The 16,129-nt window shown below is 42.5% G+C and overlaps 1 protein-coding gene across 2 annotated transcripts in view; it reads right to left on the bottom strand.

Moving 5' to 3' along the window:
- Positions 1 to 16,129, bottom strand: part of OC90 (otoconin 90) — a 619,335-nt gene that overhangs the window by 198,503 nt on the left and 404,703 nt on the right. For both annotated transcript variants that reach the window (XM_078685553.1, XM_078685554.1), the window contains one exon: positions 1,915 to 2,004. In XM_078685553.1, coding sequence (XP_078541679.1) covers positions 1,915 to 2,004 — 90 coding nt within the window. The remainder of the gene's footprint in view (positions 1 to 1,914; positions 2,005 to 16,129) is intronic.

Below are 16,129 nucleotides of genomic sequence, written 5' to 3'. Positions count from 1 at the left end.
GCAAGTTAATTCGATTGGCCAGTTAGTAACCCAATGATAAGCAAAGGGTTTTTCCAAAGTCCACTCTATTTATTTATTTGTTTGAGGAGTTTTATTTAGCGTGAACATGACCAGAATAAGCACAACCGAATAACACGAGAAACATAAGAAGTAAATAAAAATACATAGTAATGATAAAAAAAAGAGTAAACGATATACAATGGGATATGTAAACAAAATTGTAACAATTACCCGGGTAACATAATCATAAATAAGAATACAAAGTAACAGAATATAAAAGATGTAAACAAAACAATATACAGTAGAATAGGTGAATGCTAGGCTCTGAAGTACAGAAGGGAGGGATTTACAGGGTGGGGAGAGTAGCAGCATAATTTTCCCTGAGGTAGTGATGCCCAGGTTACGTAGGGGGTGTGTGGTAAGGGGAACCAGTGGCCTAGTCCTCAGTGAGAGAGGGATTCGTTGAATAGAAGCACTTTTAAGGCATTGCAGAAGAAGGCTGTGGATGGCTTGCATCTGATCTCTGTGGGTAGAGTTCCAAATGTTGGCGGCCATTCCAAATCAGGAATGGTAGTAGGTTTTCTTTTTCTTTAATTTTTGTGGCTTAAGAAGTAAGGAGCTCATGCTTCTTGAGAATCAATTTTCTCTTGATAGGATAAGTATCTGGGACAGTTAGTAGGGGTTTTTGTGTAGCAGCGCTTTGTGGGTCATGCAAGCAATTTTGAAAGGCAACCTGACCTCGAAGGAAAGTATTGGTGTTGTACACAATTGGTGTTTTGAAGACAAAAAACTAAAGCCTTTCGTAGAAAATACCTAAATAATAAGCCTTTATTGCTAGGAAACTGTAGTACTACAAAGGCAATATTAGATTGTCCCATTATTTTCCTATCCGAATTCAGTTTAGTAAGAGAAACAAGGGAGAACATACTGCCCTGTAGCTCTGAGCGCTCTGTTCACTTATCTCTATTTGTTTGGGAGATATATTGTGGTAAGTCTTTTGGTGCATTACAGAGCTGAGTGTGGTTTGCACTCCAGGAGCGCAAATAGCTCATGGGCTCATGGAGCACCTTCAATTTACCCATTGAAGTAACAAAACATATCAATATTTACATAAGTTATACCTCATGCTAGTCTGCTTAAATCATTTAAAACCACACGCTGATGAAACCACTATAGACCCCTTCACTGTGGAAGGGTACGAGTCATTTAAAAAGGCTAAAATGTACGTTTGAAGATTTACTTTCAGATCCACACACATGCAACTGGGAACTCAAAACAAATCATTGTAATGCCACACAAGGTGACCACACAACACTGAGCCCGGTGTGCTATCCTCTCTACAGATAGTCGAGCACTTGAATAAATGAGAAGCTGCAAAAGTCATTCCAGGTTTAAAACATTTTTAAATAGTAGCCAGCTCAGTGCAAGAACACGATGTTCAGTTTGGCAACTAATTAATGCTTAAAAACTTTAAAAAAGAACATATGTTAAAAGTTAATGTCAGACTGGAATGATAACTGTAAACATTGGCAAGTAAATGTTGCATGCACATTTTTTCAATTCCAATAAACTTTGCATAATAAGTAGACTATTTTGCTATGAAATCAAACTAAATGCAATTTAGGATGACTGAGTAGTTTGGTAAAAGTAGGCAAGTCATAATTATAGTATATAAAAGTACAAACACTGCAATAAATAGAAAATAATAAACAACTCATGAAATACAAAATGAAAAAATTAAAATTGTCCCTGCAAAACAAATAACTTGAAATCAGTCGGTTGTGACTACAATAAATCAATACGAATACAAAAGAGGGTAACTAAAAAAACACCAAACGCACGTAAATATGTTGTGAATTAAACATGAATAAAAACCATACAATATTTAAAATGATAGTCATTCACTCTACGCACCTTTTTCCACTGCACCTTCCTCAGTTGGGGGCCCGAGTGGGACTAGAGGAGACTGGACCGTACTCTCTTCCGCCATCTTAAAACCCGACTCTGTTGATGACATGCCACGTTACTTTATCACATGTAATTTAGCATGCAGACTGTATGAAGAAATCTTTCGTTCTTCGATTACATGTTAGCATATGGTAAATATTACATTATCACATGCTACAATTTAGAATGCATAATATACGTTGAAATCTGTTGTTCTTCGATTACATTTTAGCAAATGGTAAATAGCATACACTCGAAACTGGTATTACGAAAACGATGGTATGTATTTATTTCTTTTTACGAAGAAAACCTTGGCCCTGATTCACAAGGAAATTCTGCACTCGGGGTGGAGACTTTGCAGTCGGGGCAGAATCTCTGCACCTGTGGCGGCATTTCTGCAATGGGAAACTGCAGTGCTGAGATCCCGCCTCGACCGTCGAGCCTCCGGCCTGAATGCGGAGGCTCTTTGTGAATCACGGCCCAAGTGTATGTTAAACATTCATCAGTGGCCTGGTAAAGCTGCCATGTGCCCTAATGCAAGCAATGAAACAGGGGTAGCCAAAGACAGTCATAATTAGGGTGCACTGAGCCCCCTACACTCCTTGGCTTCGGTGCCACTGCCCTCGTTGCACCAATGATTTTACAGGCGAATATAAATGTTTTATGTATGTATGTATTACCAGGTTGTGTGTTGCTTGTAGTTCACACATTACATATTTAGGGCCTAATTAGGAGTGGATTTAACAACTAATGGGCGTGGTTACAGGCGCACCAGCCCCAATGTGAATTACAAAATCTGTAGAAATGCTGCAGGACAGAAGCATTTCACTCACACAAAACACTCATAAAATCACTGGGGGGTGAAAGACCAGGGTGAAAAGGAGGGAAAATAAGCAGGGATCAGTGTTTTCCCCCAAAATGTGGGTAATGCTGCCTCTCACACCAAAGTACAAAGACCTATGGTATCGGAACCCAGCTGCAGTGCGGTCTACTGGGTCTGGTGGCCTAGTGGACTAATGTGTCCACAGCAGGGCCCTGTGTTCAACATTACGGTCACAGGTTCAAATCCTGGGGCGTCCACTCAGCCTTTCATCCTTCTGAAGTTGATAAAATGAGTACCATTGAGTTGGGTAACAATAAGCATCTGTTATTCAGCATCAAGATAGCCGTGAGCGAACATGCGCTTTACAAATACACATGTTATGTTTTACATATTGCCCCTACACGTTTAATCAGCCTTGTGATGCCATTCCATAATCCAGGGATACAGAGATTCATTGTCATTTTGCATAGTTCTATAAAAGTTACATTTATTGATTTCAGGGCTACAATGATTTGCAAAATGTGGTTGTGTCATGCTGATCTTTCCCCCATGCTAGACCTTTAAGGACCATGAAGTAGCTGCTACCACTAAGACACCTGTGAGTCAACCAGTAAGGACATCTGCTGGGCCAGCATTGTGACCAGCCCAGGCCTGCCAAGCGTCACGCATCAGGCGTGACGCTAACGCATTTCAGTGTGGTGTTCCCGCATCACCGCACTGAAATGCATTGTCACGCATTTGCACTGACCCCCGGCACTCTGGTGACAGCTTTGAAACCGTCGCCTGGTCACCTGCTGTGTGCTGTGCGCCTGATCCGGGCCGCAGGCAGCACAGACTTACTTGCTATGCAGACTAGCAACAGTTAAAGAAAAGATCTCTGCGTTGGTGCTCTCCTACAAAATTACAAATCTGCCCTGGCTGCTGCCTGAACACCCGGGCGGAATTTGTCCTCAGCTGAGACACGTTGCAGCATTTACAGACAGCCAGCTCTGTGGCGCCACGGTGGGGAGGGAGGGGGTCGGATGTGACCTCACGTCCGTCCGGGAACCGAAAGTGAAGTCGGAAAAGAAGCAGCAGGGCCGGGGTCAGACTAGTTGTGCTGCCTGTCGGTCCAACCACTGACTGGTCAGCATCATGGCCGCACGACACATGAGAGGGTGCCTGAGGGCGAGGCATGAATGATCATCGCCGGGCCCGCTGGCATCCGGTCCTCCATGGCTGCCGGACCGGGCCCCTCAGTGCACGCAGAGACGTACCTGTCACGTAAGTTATGAGTTTCATTTTCGTATAAATTAAACCTGAATTTTATGATTTGGAACCTATCTGTACTCACTGTACACAGGATCCAGGCATTCCCGCAGTTTTACTTTTGCTCATGTTTACATTGCAGTTTATTTATTTTATGTTTCCTGATACGTGTACTGATTTTTAACATTCTTTTAAAATTGAATCTTCTCCAAATCCATACCTAATCAGTTAACACTTTATTCGCATTAAAAGCTATCCAGTACAAACATTAATGGGAACCGTTTTTGCATAGCTGCCAAGGTTTCAGATTGTCATGTGTGACATTTTCATAATTTTAGTGAAATTATGAGTCACATTTCAAGGACTAGAAGTGACACTATCTCGGGAGCAAAAATCATGCAATGAAGACGAGGGAAACTTCTAAACATCAGAAATTACAGCCATTTGAGCAACAAGAAACTCCAAGAAGTTCTTGAAAACTGCTGCAGAGCACCAGAAATGGAATGGCACTAACCCTAGTTCTCCCTCCTGTAACCTGACAAAGGTAACAACACTACTAAAGTCAGTGGCAGGCTGACTGCCTGACCAAAAGGATGACGAGACAGAACAGCCCTACTGATAAAATAATGATCACTGATCACAGATCTGCAGTGAGCGTGTGTGTGCATGCTGCTGACAACTAACCAAAACTCAGTGAGAAAAAGAAGTAGAAGTGTTTTCCATCAAGTAAACAGGGTCCTTTATTACAATTACTCACAGCCTTATCCCCTGAACAGGATGTGGCAAAAACGGTGCAGCGCTGTGCCTTCCGTCACAAGCCAGTGCGCTACAAAACAAAGAAATACACAATGCGTCTGGTCAATTGAATCTATGATCTGCTTCATTAACGGGTGTCGGAAGTCGCACCGATGCAACGGAGAATAGAATACAAAACAGATTCACAAAAGTGCCCATACTCGTCTAGATTAGGTTTGGCCACAAAAACGGTTCCCATTAATGTTTGTACTGGATAGCTTTTAATGCGAATAAAGTGTTAACTGATTAGGTATGGATTTTGAGAAGATTCAATTTTAAAAGTATGTTAAAAATCAGTACACGTATCAGGAAACATAAAATAAATAAACTGCAATGTAAACATGAGCAAAAGTAAAACTGCGGGAATGCCTGGATCCTGTGTACAGTGAGTACAGATAGGTTAAAAATCATAAAATTCAGGTTTAATTTATACGAAAATGAAACTCATAACTTACGTGACAGGTACGTCTCTGTGTGCACTGAGGGGCCCAGTCCGGCAGCCATGGAGGATCGGATGCCAGCGGGCCCGGCGATGATCATTCATGCCTCGCCCTCAGGCACCCTCTCATGTGTCGTGCGGCCATGATGCTGACCAGTCAGTGGTTGGACCGACAGGCAGCACAACTAGTCTGACCCCGGCCCTGCTGCTTCTTTTCCGACTTCACTTTCGGTTCCCGGACGGACGTGAGGTCACATCCGACCCCCCCCTCCCCACCGTGGCGCCACAGAGCTGGCTGTCTGTAAATGCTGCAACGTGTCTCAGCTGAGGACAAATTCCGCCCGGGTCTTCAGGCAGCAGCCAGGGCAGATTTGTAATTTTGTAGGAGAGCACCAACGCAGAGATCTTTTCTTTAACTGTTGCTAGTCTGCATTGCAAGTAAGTCTGTGCTGCCTGCGGCCCGGGTCAGGCGCACAGCACACAGCAGGTGACCAGGCGACGGTTTCAAAGCTGTCACCAGAGTGCCGGGGGTCAGTGGCAAATGCGTGACAATGCATTTCAGTGCGGTGATGCGGGAACACCACACTGAAATGCGTTAGCGTCACGCCTGATGCGTGACGCTTGGCAGGCCTGTTTTTGTGGCCAAACCTAATCTAGACGAGTATGAGCACTTTTGTGAATCTGTTTTGTATTCTATTCTCCGTTGCATCGGTGCGACTTCCGACACCCGTTAATGAAGCAGATCATAGATTCAATTGACCAGACGCATTGTGTATTTCTTTGTTTTGTAGCGCACTGGCTTGTGACGGAAGGCACAGCGCTGCACCGTTTTTGCCACATCCTGTTCAGGGGATAAAGCTGTGAGTAATTGTAATAAAGGACCCTGTTTACTTGATGGAAAACACTTCTACTTCTTTTTCTCACTGAGTTTTGGTTAGTTGTCAGCAGCATGCACACACACGCTCACTGCAGATCTGTGATCAGTGATCATTATTTTATCAGTAGGGCTGTTCTGTCTCGTCATCCTTTTGGTCAGGCAGTCAGCCTGCCACTGACTTTAGTAGTGTTGTTACCTTTGTCAGGTTACAGGAGGGAGAACTAGGGTTAGTGCCATTCCATTTCTGGTGCTCTGCAGCAGTTTTCAAGAACTTCTTGGAGTTTCTTGTTGCTCAAATGGCTGTAATTTCTGATGTTTAGAAGTTTCCCTCGTCTTCATTGCATGATTTTTGCTCCCGAGATAGTGTCACTCCTAGTCCTTGAAATGCCACTCATAATTTCACTAAAATTATGAAAATGTCACACATGACAATCTGAAACCTTGGCAGCTATGCCAGCCTCTCTTGTAGTTGAGACAAAAGATGTTAAATGTGATTCTTTTTTTTCTGAGGACCAATGCATATTTTGTTCGACAAAAATAATCAGCCTTTTCACACTTGGTGGTCCACATAATGTCAGCTGATCACTCTGCATCCCACTAGCGGTCAGGAGAGCCGAAATAGTGCATATTTGCATAGTATATTTTGGCATTGATAACAATACATAATATGGAAAACATAGGGCCTAATTCACATAAAGCCTCACCAGTCACAGCGGAGGGCTCGCATTTATGGTGGGGGTCCCGCACTCATGACAGGACCTCCCTACAGCAGTTTTCCATTGCAGAGGTCCTGGCACGAGTGCAGGACCCATGACCGACTGCGAGGCCACCGCTGCGACTGCGGAGGCTGTTTGTGAATTAGACCCAAAATATTTATGGGAGGACTACTTGAATTATAGAAACCATCCACATGCTGTGGTATGGGGTAGCTTGTGTTTTTTACATGGTAGTTCGAGCGTATGTGATATCTGTAAAGATCAAACCTAGTAGAAAGGTAGCGGTGCACCGTACAGGGTGACAGGCTAGCATATAATCAGTGAGAAATAAGACATATAGTGAGTGGGGTTCTGGGAACAGAATTGCCGCATTACTCCATTGTGTTCTTTAACTAAATGCATCTCCAACTCTTTCCTAAATTGGAGCAGCTTTCGGGTGGATCTGATCGATATGGTGATATTGTTCTAGATGTTGGTTCCATTGACACAAAAGGCATGCTTTCTATTTTTCACATTTCTTGGTGTGCAGTCTGATGCTGTCCTAGTTGCAGGTGTGCCAAGAGTCATCAGAGATGGCCAGCTTGTCTGAAAGATAGGCAGAGGTGCAGGTCACGATGGCTTTCTAAATGATGCAGCTGGTTTTGAAGATGGTACAGGCTGGCAAGGGAGCCAATGGAATTCTATCAGGATTGGGGTGATGTGATCATATTGCTTCAGGCCATGGATGAGATGTGCTGGGGTGAGTAGGATGCCCTTAAGAAGTGGTGAGCATAGAGTCATGGACGATATGGAGCAGCCTGTTACCGTCATCCATAGGTGTTGATAGGGGGACTTGAACAGCAGTTCTGAAATCTTTGTCTGGTAGAAATATTTTCAGTTTCTTTACAAGAGAGAAGCGAAACAAGTGCAATTTGCATTGCCAGGTCTCTATCTGGAGTGGGATAGTGTACAAAAGAAAATCGCCTGGAATGTGGCTTGAGCAATAGCCAATGACTAATATTAATTTACACATTCTACCCATCACTTTTATTTTATTTTCTTAAGGCCAATACTATGGCAGCACGGGCATCAGAGCATCTGTCCAGCTGTCTTAGTTGTTAGAGTGCCTCTTAGTTCCATCCACGTATCTTTGCTTGAATTCTTAGACTTTGCTCAGTTAGCCTCACATGTACTTTGCAGACACTGCACATGTTATATAGTGTTTAAATAAGATGTTGCGGTGTGAGAGGAGGTAAGGGGTAAGACTAAACAAATATCAAGTCAAATGAGAAAGGAGTGAGTCATTTTTTCTTCTGTTAATTAAAAAACAGCTTCTACACAGCTACGCCATATAAAGGTATGCTACAATTTAATGACACTTATAGTGTTCACTTTAAGAATGTTCTCCTCTAGGCACAGTTTATCACATTGTCTGCAACATACAAATTCGCTAGAGAGAAAAAGGGAGGTGATATTTTAAAGTGAGTCTTAATTGTAACTCCTATAGGTAGATCATTTCAAGTTGGAACGCCGAAATGAACCATATTGATGATCAACGCATTTTACTGACCATTAGGCCAGATGTACCAGAACTGAAAGGCGACCTATGTACTATTAGGTTGCATCACAAAAAATCCTAGCTACAGAGGGTCTCAGAAAGACATCCCTAATGAATAATAACTAGTCAGGCCACTGTTTGCGATCCCATGTGAAGGGCTACACACACAGAGATTCTGTCAGCAAGGAAAAGCAGACAACAATCCATGCATCTCATTCCCAAATGATTAACAATTTTTTTTTTAAAGCCTGTGTTCCTTAAAAGAACAAGTGCCTCTTTTAAACATGAACGTTTCCCATTTGGGAAAACATCAGGTGGAATGGACTGTGATCCAGTGAACCACAGTCACCACAGACCGACAATACCATTCACTTAGAGAAGAGCACACCAAGGGGGCATCTTCCTCTTAACAAATCAAAAACAACTCCTATAGGTTTTAGTATCTGTTCAATGATTTCTGACCTCTACCTGAATAGTAATTAGGAGGGACGTCCCCTTTCAAGCCCCTTCCTAACTGTGATTAAACATGGGTCTGTAAATACCTTTATGTCTCTTAAAATGGGTTTAATACATATCAAAATCCATGTTGTGGTTGTAAATCCTGTGGTTCTGTGAATGGTTTGGTACATCTAGCCCAAGAGACGTCATAGCTTGAAGCAGAAAGAACACTGCAACATAGGCCTTTTCCATAGTAGAGGAATGGAAGATCTTAATGCTAAAGAACTGTCTGTTCATTGGTGTCTGACATAGCACCATAAACAATTCTGATACAGATCTTCTGTTTCTTAGTTGTATACTTGTTTTGCCGTTTTGTTTCCAGCTGCTGTACTTTCTTTTTAGAAGATCACAGCTCCTCTGCAAAGCAGGAGCACTTTGGCTCTTCATCCATGTTTTTTCCTCCATGGATCTATGTTTTTTGCATGGTGTTGGCACTGCTTCTTAAATGGCTAAAGTGGCATGAAATAATTTAATAGTAATTATGGAGACATGTCTCATAGACCAGTGTTGAAAGCATTTAAGGCTATGATCCCCTCAGATGCAGTACGGGGCAGAAATGTTGTGTTTGGGAGGAAAATGTTCATGGGATAAGGAAGAAGGGAAATGTTTAAAAACTCTTCTCTCCTTACCCAGCTCCTCAATGTTACAGACCATTAGGTTAGAACTAGATTGGCCTGCATGGAACATACAAGTCCAGGTAAACCTGTGTAGATTTTGGAAACGGTTGGGAACAGGAGAGGAGGAGAAAGTGGCATGTTGGTGTAGGAGGGAAATCCAATTGAGTGAACTGAAGTGGGCAAAAGCTACCAGAAATAAACTGTACTCCATTTGTGAAACCTTAAAAGTAAAAATTGAACCAGAGTCATTATGCATTGACGAACAGAAGAATGTTCTAAAAATCCTGGGAAATGAAAAGTCTAGGCAGATTGACTTGGATTACTTGAATCAAAAGGAGTCTGTGCATTTTATGCTAAATACTTGGAGTAACGACAATTGGTATCCGTATCTAGATAGTGTATCAAATTATGCGATGAGATTGGAATTATTGAAAGCGAGAATAGGCATCAATCCCCCCCGCTCAAATGAGAGAATAAAAAATAGTTTAATGGATGACTGTGGTAAATGTACATGCGGGTTAGATGTAAAATGTACCAGTGTCCATTTTGTAATGGATTGCCAAAAATTGCATCCGGTACGGCGGAAGCTTTTAAGGCCACTCTTTTTAAAATATGGAATAAGCTCAAGGACGCAAGCAATTAATAGCTCCTTATGGATATGCAGTTCTTTGACATTGCAATTGCCCTGGCGAAGTTTGTACAAGAAGTAAAAAGACTTCTCATGCAATAAGGAAATGGGAAGGGGGGACCCAGGAGGGATAATTAGAGACAAAGTATTTTATGTATTGAATTTTTAAGTATTTGGTTTTGTCTTATAGTATGTAAATACAAAAACAAGCTTTTATGAGAAAATAATTAAATTTGGTTTTAGGTACTTTTTAAGAATAGAATTTTATAGCTGTATTTTTATCTATGTTATGATGGTGTGTATAGTTTAAAGACCAATTGGTCATAATAAACTTATTTTTGACTTGACTTGGCATCAACCTTTCATTTAAATGGAAAAACGATAGGTTTGTTATTTCTATTTTCCTAAAAAAAACAAGCATTGGTTAACACCATAAATCAAGCTTTGATTGTGCTTCCTTTAGAGGCCTGTTTTTTTTTTAATCCGCAAGCTTGGGAAGCTGCATCACAAGCTTGGGGAACAAAAACCAGTAGCACCTTCTGGCAACACATATTCATGTTCATGTTTCTGCTCCCCTCCAATAAAGGTGTTCAAACAGATTTTAAGGGATTAGACTTTATAAGTATGGCCTCCGTGTACAAAACTGTGACTTAATGCTTCAAAGTTTTGGAGTATTTTGAGTGCCCTCTTTTTGTGAACTAAGGGTCAAATGTATTAACTTTTGGTTCAGCACAGCGCACTAACCAATGCTGCTGTACTGCATTGCATAAAAAAGAGTGAAAAAACCAGGGCGTTACCGTAGTAGATATTGCACTGCTTTTTCTCACCAAAGCTGATGCACTTTAGGCAACCATGCACCAACGCACACACCCTTCTTAGGTTTGCAGATAGGATGTTAAAGAGCATTGGAAATGTTTACCAACATCCACATAGTTACAACTTGTTAGAAACTGGGTTACTGGTTGACTGGGGTATGAGCCCTGGTCAAGCAGCAACCACAATCCTAGTCAAGGTAAGAGGCAGGCAAACCCTAAATTAACCTGTGCTCACCCTCTGGTAGCTTGGCATAGAGCAGCCAGGCTAAACTTAGATGGCTATGTGCAAAGTATTTCTTCAACACATCAAACAGTAAACACAGTAAAAACACCACACAAAGATCCTACACCAAGTTTAGAAAAAGAGAATATATTTAAATAAATAAAATAGGAGCAAAACAACAAAAATCCAATCAGGCAAAATGGTCATATTGGATTTCAAAGTTTTAGGTTAAGATAGCACCAAAAAGCAATAAGCGCCAACACGGGATATTTGGTCGTGTGGGGCCGGGACATAATCACAAGTTAAGGCTGATCACAATGGAGTGCAAAGCGGGCTACAGGGACGAGGTTAGATCAGCTGAACAAAGTACCTTAAATCTTGGTTGCAGAGAGTTGCGTGGATCTGGGGCAAAGAAGAGCTGCGTCGGTTCTGAGATGCGATGACAGGGCTTGTGATGCGAAGTCTAGGTGTTAGGAATGCAGCCCGCAGCTGGGACCTGGCCCGGAGATGCACTGCGCCGTCAGTGATATGTCAGTTCCGAGGACTATGAGGGTGATTTGGGCCTTCTGTGCCAAGTCCAATCCACACAGCGCTGGTGATGCTCGGTTCTGCTAGGAGATGGCCTGCTCAGCAGAGAAGATGTGTTGGTTCTGCTAGTAAGTACTTTAGGCCCACTTCCAAGGGTCCAGAACTGGGGTGGGGGGGGCCAGCTACGGCCGGTGGTAGGTGTAACTGCAGGGCGGTGCCGTAGGGAGGGGGAGGGGCAGGGTGGGGGGTTGTAATGTATGGATTATGGACTTTAACAGGTAAGTAAACATATAAATAAATAAAATGAATTTCGTTGCACGCACTGCATCGCATTTGATGATGCAGTGCACACAATGAAATTTGTTTTATTAATTTATATGTTTACTTACCTGTTAAAGTCCATAATCCATACATTACAACCCCCCACCCTGCCCCTCCCCCTTCCTACGTCACCGCCCTGCAGTTACACCTACCACCGGCCGTGGCTGGGGGGGGCACAATTTGGCATGGTAGAAACACAGATGGCAGAGTCCAGGTACAAATGCAAGGCTGTTGGAATTGTTTTATGTCCCTGTTACTTTAGATCAGGAGGCAAGCCAACCAGCCCTTGGAGTCACTCTGCGTTCTGGGATCCAAAGATTCAGGTCCAGTTGTTCTCACCCAGGCAAGAGGGCAGTGTGCAGCAGGCCAGCACAGTAAAGCCGATGTCCAGTACAGTAGCAGTTCAGCAGAGTGTTAGTCATTCAGCAGCACAGCACTCTTTCTTCTTGGCAGAGTATCATTAGGTCCAGAAATGTACTGAAGTGGTGGTGTCTGAGGTTCTTTTTATACACAATTCTGCCTTGAAGTGGGGAAAAGCTTCTAGAGGCATGTCTTGGTAGTGCACAGATACCCTGCCCTGCCAGCTGTGCCTCCAGGCTTACTACCGGGGGTATGCAGCCCTTTGTGTGGGGACAGGACACAGACTATTCAGATGCATATGAGGCTGAGTCCAGCTCCTCCCTTTGATCCTGTCAGGATGGCCCACTCATTCACACCTAAACTTCTATTGTGTGTGGATGTCTAGGTGGGATACACAAAGCCCAACTGCCAACTACACATAGTCACGTGGCTAAGAAACTAGCTGCAGGCACCAAATGGCTAAGGCAAGAAAATGCCAACTTTTTGAAAGTGGCATTTTCAGAATTGCAATTTAAAATCCAACTTCACCGTAAGTTAGAATTTAAAATTAGGATTCCAAAGATACCAAACATGAACCTGTCATATCTTCCCATTTGGAAATTAGGCTTATAAAATGTAATAAGGTAATCTCAATGTTATCTTGTGGGAGATATAGGCCTTGCAGTAGTGAAAAATGAAATTAAGAGTTTTTCACCACCAGGACACGTACATCTTAAAAGTATATGTTCTACCATTTAAATACATTGCACCCTGGCCTCTGGGCTGTCCAGGCCCTAGCCTAGAGTTGACTTATATGTATTAGAAAGTAAGATTTGGGCTTGGAAATAGGTTTAACTTACCAGGTCGACATGGCAGTTTAAAACTGCACACGCAGGTTGTGCAATGGGAAGCCTGAGACATGTTTAAAGGGCTACTTAAGTAGGTGGCACAATCAGTGCAGGAAGGCCCACTAGTAGAATTTCAACATGTAGTAAACTTTACTAGGGACTTATAAATAAATTAAATAAGCCAATTGGGTATAAGCCAATTCTACATGTTTTAAGGATAGAGCACAAGCACCCTAGCAGTGTTTAGCAGAGGTAAAGTGCACAAAGTCCTAACACCAACAAAAAGGAATTCAGGAAAAATGGGAGAAGGAAGGCCAAACATTTGCGGGTCACCCTGCCGAAAAGACCATTTTCAACAGAAATGTTATGAACACCCACATAGTTACACCGTTGGGGTGTTTTGCTGCAGCTCTGGTGCAAGACTCATTAGAGCTGAGGCAAAATTACTGTTTTGGCTTCTCACCCTCTGCTAGCGACACAGCAATTTCTAAAGTTATCTGTTTCAATCTGGCATCCTCATGTGGCCTCTCTAGGTTCCTTTAGGGGCCTCTTTTTTTATTCCCGAAGTTTAGGATCCTGCATCGCAATCTTGGGGAGCAAATACTAGCAGAACCTTCTCTCAATACATATTTACGGTTCTACGTGTTCAAACAGACTTTAAGAGATTAGACTTCACAAATATGGTCTCCGTGTACAAAACTATGAGATAATGCCTACAGCTGCATTAATGTAATGCCAGCCCTGTCATTCACAGTGACCATCCTTTGCTAAACTTACTATCGGGTGTAACATCGGTGGATGGAATACTCCAAAAATCCTGATTCTATTAATTTGACATTTTGGCCATTATGAGTTCCACATGCCCAAACAAAGAAATTAGGATCTTTTTAGTTTTTTGTATTTTGGTTTGGAAATCAAATTTTTAAATCACAGAATTAAATAAGCATTAACAAAACCAATACATTTTGGCACTACAAGACCAAACTGTTGGCTTTCCCCAAAATTTTTTCATTGCCATTAATATGCTCAAATGTCCACCATGAAGACAAATCTATAGTCTTCTTGTATAGGGTTATGTATCAAATAAAGAAGAACCATTCCAAGATGGTCACCAATGCATACCATCATCATCATCAAATGTAAATGTAAATGTGGGTGTACTTGTAAAGCGCACTGCGACTCCATGGAGTATCCTGGCGCTGAAGACCGCTGGGGAACTCGTCCTGGTTTTCCCTGTGAGATGTTCCCTTTCTGGGTATCTCCAAGGTGAGACCAGGCATCCCCGGCGTCTGTGGGGGGCCGTTGTAGAGATGAGGCAAGCTTAATGCCCAGAGTTGCCGAGTGTGTTCCCTGGTTAGAGTAGGCACCGAGGCAAGAATTATCAAGTCCGTTTTGACTCTGCCGCGTCGGGAATTGAACCCTGGTCCCGGGCCGTTCTCTGCTTACGGGTCTGCCGCCTCTAACCAGTGAGCCACACCACTCCATCATAAACATTATTCGGTTTTACAATGAGAAAACCATAAAAGTCACAGTAAATATAAACATTCCTTAAAATACACAATCAGAAAAATAAAGTTCATATCTTTTAAACATAAAGAATTTCAGAAAATACTACAAGTACAATAAATAAATGTAATAATTTCACATTAAAAGTGCACGTAAAAAACATACCTAAAACTATGTGTTCCTCTACCCCCTTAAAAGACTAATATTCTAAGCATGCCCTGGTTCTCATCGGTGATTTCAAATACCCTACAATAAAAATTATACAGTCAGGTTTCAACAACTACAAGTACAAAAGTGCTGGGCGAACATGATTAAAATTCAGCCTCTTAAAAAGGGGGAGTAAAAAGTGTCTCCGAGGTACATCATAGAACTTGCAGAAGAACATAAAGTGAAGCAGATCCTGTGAAGACAAATTGTCGCAGCGACAGGGTGCTAACACCTGACCTCTGCTGCACCCTTTTGGCACCGCAATTAAAAGGTGAAAGAAATAAAGAAATCGAGACGAAACCTTGTCAACAGAAACCGCTCATAAGTAGTCAACGTTCCCAGAAGATATGGCTCTGTTAGTGGGTGGGTTTTTAGGGTCAGAAATTTATGAACACTTGGTTTGCATAATTCCTGGTCATCTCTTTCCAACTTCCTTCTGGAGATAAAGGCTTCTTTGACCAATTCAACGTCCTTTTTTGTTAAGGTTGAGTGTTTTAAAAAGAGATCAGGACGACCCAGCTCTGTGACGCGACCTTTGACATACTTCAGCCAGGGAATTCTAGATATGATCAAGGGACATACAGTACATCAGAATCTGTGGAGTTAATTTTAATTCATTGTTAGGCCAGCACTTAAGCCAAAACAATAAAGGGCGCAAGGCAAAAATATCACATAGAAAAGGGATCCCCAGTTCTTCATGGGCTATTAGATTCGATAAGCCACTCGGCATTCCCAGCAGGTGCTTTAAAAAGTTATTTTCTACCACCTGCAGCTGCTCTGCCGTGGTACACCCCCACACTTCACTACCATAACATGCGGTTGACACACCCTACCCCTGATAGATTTTAAGCATGGCTGCAATCGGGCGCTTGCCCATCTTAGCAGCAAAGCTGAAAATTGCGGCAACTATTCGTGTGAGCTCCCCCTTCTTCCTTTGAATAAGGGGCCCCCACTTCAGGCGCTCATCCAACACTACCCCCAGATATGAAAAAACATGTGTTGTAGGAACCTTCTCTGAACCTACTGAGAAGAATTACTTTTTTGTTGGCCGAAACCTACCTGCATAATATAGGATTTTGCATTGTTAATCATTAGGGGCCGGATGTAGGTCGGTCGGTAACGGCCGAAAATCGGTATTTTCGGCCGTTACCGACCGGTATTAACGAAATGGTATGTAGGGTCACATATTTTACAGATTCAGTAAATTTACCGATCGG

This window comes from Lissotriton helveticus, chromosome 4_1, assembly GCF_964261635.1.
Source record: "Lissotriton helveticus chromosome 4_1, aLisHel1.1, whole genome shotgun sequence".
Lineage (NCBI taxonomy): Eukaryota > Metazoa > Chordata > Amphibia > Caudata > Salamandridae > Lissotriton > Lissotriton helveticus.
Note: the sequence above shows the minus strand (reverse complement) of the source record. Positions and strands in the feature narration are given on the sequence as shown.